General features: G+C 42.4%; 1 protein-coding gene across 2 annotated transcripts in view; it reads left to right on the top strand.

Annotated features, from left to right (window-relative positions):
• Positions 1-603: 603 nt before the first annotated feature.
• The window catches only part of LOC142589728 (uncharacterized), a 28,139-nt gene continuing 19,623 nt past the window's right edge, over positions 604-9,119 (top strand). For both annotated transcript variants that reach the window (XM_075701290.1, XM_075701291.1), the window contains exons 1-5: positions 604-638; positions 1,116-1,212; positions 2,758-2,903; positions 5,774-5,821; positions 7,890-7,925. In XM_075701290.1, coding sequence (XP_075557405.1) covers positions 624-638; positions 1,116-1,212; positions 2,758-2,903; positions 5,774-5,821; positions 7,890-7,925 — 342 coding nt within the window. In that variant the 5' untranslated portion in view covers positions 604-623. The remainder of the gene's footprint in view (positions 639-1,115; positions 1,213-2,757; positions 2,904-5,773; positions 5,822-7,889; positions 7,926-9,119) is intronic.

Here is a 9,119-nt window from a genome sequence, read left to right as displayed (position 1 = left end):
AAGTAAAGTAGATTAAGGTGGATCACATAAGGATACTTTAGTGACTGTCAATTTTTTTAGCGGCACCAGAGCTTTAAAAATGGACTGTGGTAGACAGCACAATTCTAACCATTGACATAAATTAATAAATGAGGCGGCCATTAACTGCACGAGAAATCAAAGAACAATTAACATAATTAAGTCAACTAACATTTAATCAATTACTTTACAGGACATACTTCAGTCCAAGAATTGTAGCTATACTCCGTTCCATACAAAGCAGTCACCGCAGTGGAGGCTAGAGAGATTTCTTGCGGTGGCTTCGTTCGCACTTGGATATAGTTCGATGTTTTTTGACCGCAATTGTGCGCAATCGTTTTTTTTATGTAGGCTCAGTATTGAATGAAACAGGTTTTAATGGTTAGAAAAGAACAGACTGTGATGTACGGCTGCTAATGCGTTGCTTTATGTCATTTTTATTTTTGTTCTTTTCGAGTTTTTTTTATTTGCAACCCGTTGCGAGGAACCTCACGTACATGCTCGCGCGAGAGAACGCGCGAGAGAAAGCAGAGACGGAACGCGCGGAGTTATACATTTTCTTGACTGAACTTCTTGCGTAGCTTACACAGCGTTGACTGCTATGTATGGAACGGAGTATAGTGAGTATTCGAGTCATACTGACGACGAAATATGAATGACGTGCTTCACTGCAGGGAACGCATCTTGATAGGTTCGGTCACGTTGGAGCTGCGAAAACTTTTTTTTTGTAGTTTCAAGGAGAGACGCAAGGACGTGATATGGGAGGTTGCGCGTACGACGCCGGCGTAGAGCAACGACTTAACAATGCATAGACGATGAAGCAAAACGAGAACTAGGCGAAAGCAGGAGCCAGCGTTTCGACAAGTGGACTTGTCTTCTTCAAGGATTGTTTCAAAGACTGTTCAAGGACTGTTCAAGGATTTTTCAAGGTCAGCCTTTAAGAAGGCAAGTCCACTTGTCGAAACGTTGGCGCCTGATTTCACCTTGTTCTGGTTTCGCTCATCGTCTTGAATTTCCACTTCCCGCCTTCCCCCTGTTTTCTCTGGATAAGAATGTGCGGTCTTTCATGACGCAGAAGTGCTCACTTTATCTCGCAGTGCATGTTTGACGAGTTGCCCCGCATCACTGATCCTGCCGCAGCGCTCTTCAATCTCGAGGGCCTCTACCAAGCGGTGCTCGCCGAACTCGAACTGCGTGAGTTAGGCTTCTTCCTTTCCGTCGCCAGGTTTCCCGGCCATTGATGAAAGCAACTTGGCATGAATCACATGCTGAGGCAAGCAAAATAACTTTTGCTTGCCTCTTTCCTCAGCGGAGACAATAAGAGGCCAAACCTCCCTCCTCGAATTTTGCGACCAAAAAAACCGTGCCAACGGCGACGGAGTTGAGTCGCATATTTTGGTCTAGTTCGTCCGCTGTTGTGCAGAAAATGACCCCGGAGCGTTCCACTTTGAGTGCCTCTATACTTTCAAATGCAAGGTCATCCTCCCTCAATGCCGAGTGCATAACAAGCAGCGGAGAAACGCTGCGAAAAAAATTATTGACGTTGCGAAGAGCTGGTGCGGGGATCTAAGTGCGGTGTCGCCACATTTCTTTCATTTCCTGCACCCCCATTTGTGGCTTCCCAAGTATCCTCGCATTCGCTTGCCTCTCCAATAGTTGCTTGCGAATAGCCGACCCTTTATGAAGCTCCAGCTACAACAAGGCCTCCCCCGCGACTATGCCGCATTATTGTGTCACTTGTGGATGGGTGAGGAATTCACGAAGATCTATTCGCTCCTCTCCGGGATGAGTTACAAGTGTTCGTGCGACAGATGTGTTTGCGACGAGCCTGTTGAACGTCTCTGCATCTGTACTTGCTGTGACGGCTGGTTGCGTTCTACTCCTCACCGCGTTTAAATAAAATCCTTTCGAAATCTTTCGCAGTAACATAATTACTTGGACCGTGACGACATTTCTCACAAACTCAGAAATTGTCCCGATTTTGAAGCGCTCGTAAATTTCTAAACTTATTCTCTTCGCGCATGCAGATGAATTGTGAATTGCTATGCTTGCATCGCAACATTTTGTTGCATATGATAAATTCGAGTAGCCACAAAGTCGTTTGAAGCCAGGACGTAGATTAGGCATGTCCACGTACTGCCCGTAATTTCTGTGGTGTACTGGCGCTCTCTGGCTAGAACTGCAGCCCTTGCACCAAAAATCAATCAATCAATCAATCAATCAATCAATCAATCAATCAATCAATCAATCAATCAATCAATCAATCAATCAATCAATCAATCAATCAATCAATCAATCAATCGCAAGATGCTTGTCTCTGTCCTCAGCCGAGACAATAAGAGGCCAAAACTCCCTCCTTGAATTTTGCGACCAAAAAAAACACTGCCAACGGCGACGGAGTTGAGTCGCATATTTTGGTCTAGTTCGTCTAGTTTTGGTCTAGTGTTTTCAGATCTCCATATATGTCTTTATTTATATATATGAATACACGAATACGTTCAATGTCCGAAGGCATTACATAAGGAAGCCCGGAAGAAAAGTACATGTCGTAAGCTACACCGAACAATCTTCAATGGCAGATTTAAACGCGGAAACCTTTAGGATGGCGACGACAAGGTGGGGAAGCCGGTAAATTATGTTGCCTGCATTCGGTCACTAGTGCGAGCCAGTTGTGCCAGATTCCTCTGGGATGATATTTGCTGTGGGAAATTCCGAGCTTCTTTCGTGCCCTTCCCGCAGCGGTCAACGTGAGTTCCGTGGCGACGCTCCTGTGCTACCGCTTCAACTTCTCCCTGGAGGCCTGCGCGCAGCCTGCGGTGTCCGGAGACGCTCGCTGCGGCTCCTTCCTCAGCGTGTTCTTTCCTTCGTCGTTCGCAGTGCGCCAGGCAAGACGAGCTTTGCATATTTATTCTATTTATTCAGTACACACTGCGTACGTTTCCGTCCAAGCAGAGGGTGAATAGAATGCATACAAACAAAAGAGAACAAATTAGGAACAAGCCAGTACAAATTTATGCAATGTTTAATCACGCTGTGTCTGCAAACTGTCGTTCCAGTCTGATATTGTTCTGGTGAAAAAAAATTTAGACGTGTCATTTCGAGCATAATAGGGTGTTAGTGAGTCCGGATGATGTTGTCTTGTGTGCCGTGTTATTGCAGGCGTTATGTAAGTCGATGGTTTCATTTCAATCCTGTTGTTGCGATGTTCACTTTGAGGAAGACGTTTGTGCTCGCGTTCCCTTGCCATTCCCGAATTGAAATGCATTCGAAGCGATAATAAATAAAGTTGTAATTATTAAGCAGTGGAATAAACTAGATGCAAGAATCACTCCCCTTCCCCTAACCTTTGTAGAGATTTAAGTAGTAGGGAGCCGTGGGAGGCAGCCATGTGGAGCTACAACCCCGAACTTCAGGAAGCTATCCTGAGGTGAGCTGAGGTGGTAGGGGAGGCCTACCGCGAGTAGGATAACCTCCCTCGCCTTCTCCTCGCAGCCCCTTTCCCTTTATGATGGGATAAATAAAGTTCTCTCTCTCTCTCTCTCTCCTTGTTTATATGAAGCAAGAGGTTAAAAATGAATGAGAGTCACAAGACTTCTGTTTAGGTTGTGAAAGGTTGAGAGACAATGACCAAGAAGACCAAGAAAAGAAAAAAGATGCTAGAAATGGATTGAGATAAAATGTTTAAACTCCGTTACCGCTGGATGTCGAAAATGAGTTGCTCGATTGTTTAGAGCGCACAGACTTAGCTCATTGCACTTGGTTCTAAACTAGGTACTTAGCAAGTGAATGTAACTTTTTGCAATTTGATTTAACCGAACAAACAGATACAAACAGCTTGCGCGGTGGCTTAACGGATTGAATCTTGCTGGGCACTGTTAGTAAGCGGAAAGTCGCAATATGCGGGCCCCGGAACATTTAGATTTCTTACTGGTGTCTCGGCAGGATGTTAGCAGTGATATCCGAGAGAATGAACGAAAGAGTGAAAAGAGGAATGCTTTGCACATAACCATCCTGTTCCGCCTTACATCCTGACAAAATGTTCGATGGGTCATAGAGTAGTGCTGGTTTAAACCACGGGGCTTTATTTCGAATTAGGTGTTATAGTGGCGACATTCCTCCTGGCGGAGTATTTAGATATTGGTCTGCAGCACTGTGTCGTAGGTGAAGATTAAGACTCGTCGGGCAAGAGCAAAAATTGTGCGCGGGGGAATCCAGTACCTACACTTCCCCCCCCCCCCCCCATCCCCCCAACTTCAAAGGGCAGGCCCATGATTGTCATCATAGCCAGAAGGAGAACTTCCATTTTCAACCGCCAGTTGTGTCATTTCCCCATCTTACTGAGCCGAGATATGGAAACCCTGCGCGGTGACCGACCAATTCGTGGGTAACCGAATTCTATTGGACATCTTAGCTCTGGGCGCAAAACAAAGACAAAACACATAGACGGCGACACAACGCGATGCGCTGAGGGATAAGATGTACAAACTGCAACGACTTGCCCAACAGCGTGTGCTGACTGCACTGCAAACACAAAACACATAGACGGCGACACAACGCGATGCGCTGAGGGATAAGATGTAGAAACTGCACCGACTTGCCCAACAGCGTGTGCTGACTGCACTGCAAATTTTATTGTCACTGCGGATGTCAACGTGGCTGCTATACTACCGTCGTGTGAATCGCTTTGAGTCGCAAATCATGATGCGCTGTGAACGAATGTCTGAAAGTTAGCTAATTTTTATTCCAACATACTGCAGACTCCACTGAAAATCGGCGTGGTTCCTTCGAGCTTTTTTAGTGAGTACTCGTAATTAAAGGGTAATTGAACGTGCAGTTAGTGTACAGCCAGTCATGTAGCTTTCTTTCTTAAAGTGTTTAATTATCATTTCAAAGCACATCCGCAAGTTAATTATCGGCTGCAATAATCATTAGGAAAGAACAAAAAAGTATACCTCCACAGTAGTCGATGAAACGCTGTATGTTGAATATCCACTCAAACATGTTAGTGGATTCAGCAAAGAGATCGCGCTTAGTGATACCCTCCAGTCTGGAGAAAAAAATGAATTCAAACACGGTGAGTAGCGGGTTCAATTTACCGGTAGGTGAACGGCCATCTTTGTTCCCGTGACACTATCTGGACGGAGCTGTCACAAGAGAGTCGCGTACACAAATGGCTTTATTGCGTATGTTGGGCTGCTTAGATTGCACACACAGCGACACCGACACATGATCCGAGTTTAAAGGTGGCTGGTAGGGCAAATAGGCCACCTTGGTTTCAGCATCTGTGGTGAAAATAACTGCGCGAAATTCTGTACGTCTTCACTGGTGTACATAGTCACGCTCGTATAGTCGATTAGACGGAAGATATGGTTGATGCGAGTTTAGGCTTTTCGTATAGACCAACGAAACACGGCGTTTTACGCATACACTATTAAGCCAACGTCGTTTATTATGCATGTAGCAGAAAGAAGACGTTTGAAATCGGCCGGGTGCAATTTCTGCTTTCTGCTGCCGAGTTCTGTGTACGATAGACACTTTGCTGTGTGTTCAATGGGGCTGGTTGGTTGGTTGATTGGACAGAGCGCTCTGTCCTGTGATGCGCTGTTCCTGTTTTTATTCTAAAGGCACTTTGTTCCAGATTCATGCATTTTTATGAGTCTTAATTGAGCGCACTTGCTTTTTCGAAAGCTTTTTTTTGGTTTACATGTTCATGCTGATTGGCGTTATGTCCTGTGCATGTTTTTTTTTTTTTCAGTGCGTCGATAGATCTGCTCTGATTTGCTTCGAAGGTGACCAACCCAAGGTAAGATTTTCTTCTTTTTAGTTTGCTGTACACTGAAATCACGCATGAATCAAGCCTCACTGCCATGCAAAAAATGAAAAAAGAAGGAGTAACACGAAATTTGTGTATGTTCTAAATATCATCTGATAATTCACCAACTGCTGTTGAACACTGTCGGACGAATGACCTGCAAGGTGACGATTATTTTGCTTGCACCTGCCAAAGCGTGCGTAGAGATTGGACCATCTTAATTTAAAAACGAGCTATTTGTGCTGTTTATTTATCACATATCAGCCTTGATTTGATTCTACTAGGCTCATTCAGAAAGCAAACACGTTTCTTTTGTGGTTGCTTACAAGGAAACGGATGGAACTATAATAAGACCATGTGGATTCTAGAGAGACGCAATCTTTCAGCTGGCTTCACATATTTCAAGCAAGCGAGCAGAAATGCAAGGGGCATGGTCAGCCACGTGTTCACTACGGGAGTGTTAAAACAGAGAATTTTCACACCTGCTGTATGGCGAATTGCGCCATATTTGCTTTCTCGAGTCATCCAAACAGGGTGCGACTGCCTTGTTATCCATTTAGATTACTCAAGATGGCGAATGTAGTGTAACAGCTGAATTCTACGATGCCCAGAATGGCATGCCATTTCGTTGTTATCAGTTGTAGATTTCTCTTCCGGTATTGTTTATTATGTTGTCAAAATAATTTTTAAGGAAATGTTTAAATGAGAACTTCTTCCCGGAGCCCACTCCAATTGTCACATTCAATTATGGATGAAAAGCAGTAATACTTTCGTTATAGAACCGCTGAAGTGATTATCAATATTAAACTTGATGCATTTAAGAAAAAGAAAGCCTTAGGACACCAACTGTAGGACCAAAACTTTGGCCTACAGACTTGATATGGTTCACGAAAATTGTCAGAGTTTGACAACCTAAGAAAGGAAAAGAAACTGAAGCACAAAGTTTGCAAATACGTGTCTCAGTTACCAAGAAAGGCATCGTACTTTTTTAAACTCGATCGGTTGCCGAAAATTGGAACAAGACTTACATATTACGAAAAACTGTTACAATATTTGGAAAAATTTTGTAAACGTTTTACTCAATGCATTATTTTGAACGCTTGAGATATTCAACAGCTACGGGATTACAGAATTTTTATATGTATTTGTATTGCTGAACTACAGTGTTGTACACTTCCTGTCGATTTTAAAATTTTTGAGAATTTTAATAACTTTTATCAAAATGTTGACAGCAAAAACAAACATTTATTTTTATAGTCGGTAGGAATAAATTGTTCCTTTTAAATGCCGCAAAGCCTACCAAGTTCGGTGCAGTGGGCACTGAGAAATACTGTAAAACTAAGAAATACTTCATGACACAACCACTGGAGAAATTTGTATGAAGTTTGTTGTAGTTGGGAGACAAAGCTAAATTCTAGTGACAGCTGGCAGCACAATTCTGATTCAAACCTTGGAATTTTGCAGAAAATTTTCGAATGTTGGCAAGCTTAAAAAACTTCAGGCGCAATGTTTATACATACGTAACTCTCTGCCAAAACAGATATCACAGTTTTGTAAACTCCACCCGTTAGAGCGTCTAGAAAAGACAAGTTTAATATATAAATTCACCGCTTACGTAAGATTTTCACAATGATTACAGGGGTTTTGCAAATGTCTTTCAAACTAGTGGCATATTCCGGAGCGATATATAATATATCGATATTATCTTGCGCAAATATTATCAGGTGCAACTTCCAGAACTGTGGTATTGTTTTTTAATGTTGAGGTATAATGTTGTTAACTTGACAGTCGACGTGTTTAACATTTTGTGATTTTGAAGAATATTTCCTAAAAATTGAACGGTCTCCATAATAAATCTGCTTCCTAAATTTAATAGGTTCTAACTTCTCCCCTATATGCAGCAAATATAATCAAAACTGGTGCAGTGATTGCTCACAAAAATGATTTCTCCTTTACCATGCATTTAAACAGGAGTGCCTGACGTGAAGCTGCCTCTCAAGCATTGCTACAATAGTGATTGTTTTTACTTAAGTCCGTGCTATTTTTCTTTTTTTTCCAGGAGGGGACGATAAAGGCCCTCTTCGATATGCTGACGGTAGGTAAAAGTTGCTTGGATACGAGTCACCTGCAAAGCATGTCTAAGACGATTCAATCATACTAACAAGGGTATTTCAGCAATCGCTTGACACACCAATTCTTCCAACCTAAGGGAAAGTTGGGAAGGTGATTCCAATCTTCAACTCAGGCAATAAAGGTTCACCATGTAATGATCGGCCCATTTCCATTACTATCACATGCTGCAAACTCTTAGTACACATTATATACTCTAACTTTGTCGCCTTTCTTGAATCTAACTCCTTTTTCTCACCAGCTCAACATGGCTACCGGAAATAATTTTCGTGTGAAACGCAGCTATTATCATTTACTAATAAACCACCACATTCTTGACCGTTCTTCGTTAGCTGACTGTATTTATTTAGATTTTTCTAAGGCGTTCGATAAGGTCTCCCACATACTTCTTTTTCATAAACTTAGTCAAATTAATATTGATAGTAGTCTTTATTTATGGATCAAAGATTTCCTTTCAAATCTTTCCCAATTTGTTGTAGCCAATGAACTTTCCTCAAACCAATCTCCTGCTCAATCTGGAGTCCCACAAGGATCCGTATTAGGCCCCCTTCTTTTTCCAATTTTCATTAACGACCTTCCTTCTTTAGTTTCTTCTAATATTCATCTTCTCGCTGACGACTGCGTAATTTTCCGTGAAATAGTTAGTGATAGCGATGCTAACATTCTCCAGTCAGATCTAAATTCTATATGTAACTGGTGCAATACTTGGCTAATGGAATTAAATATTAACAAGTGCAAAGTGATGCCTGTCGCTCGCGCATCTAGTAGTCCTTTTTCATATTACCTAAACAACTCTCCCTTAGCCGCGGTTTCATCCTATATATATTTAGGCGCTCATGTCACATCTAATCTAAGTTGGTCTTTGCATATTGAGAAGATAATTAACAACGCTAATCGCATGTTAGGTTACTTACGTCGTAACTTTTCGGCAGCCCCTGCGTCATTAAAGCTCTTGTTGTATAAAACACTCTTTCGATCTGAATTAGAATACACCACTCCAGTCTGGGATCCAAGCACTATCGATTTGGTTGCGTCATTAGAAATGGAGCAGAATCGCGCTACTCGCTTCATCTGTTCCTGTTATAACCGCACTGCCAGTATATCTTCTATGAAATCTGATATCTCTCTTCCATCTCTAGCATCCCACCGCAAAAATTTT

This window comes from Dermacentor variabilis, chromosome 8 (genome assembly GCF_050947875.1).
Source record: "Dermacentor variabilis isolate Ectoservices chromosome 8, ASM5094787v1, whole genome shotgun sequence".
In the NCBI taxonomy this organism is placed as follows: domain Eukaryota; kingdom Metazoa; phylum Arthropoda; class Arachnida; order Ixodida; family Ixodidae; genus Dermacentor; species Dermacentor variabilis.
The sequence above is the reverse complement of the archived record's forward strand: the minus strand, read 5'-3'. Positions and strand labels throughout refer to the sequence as shown.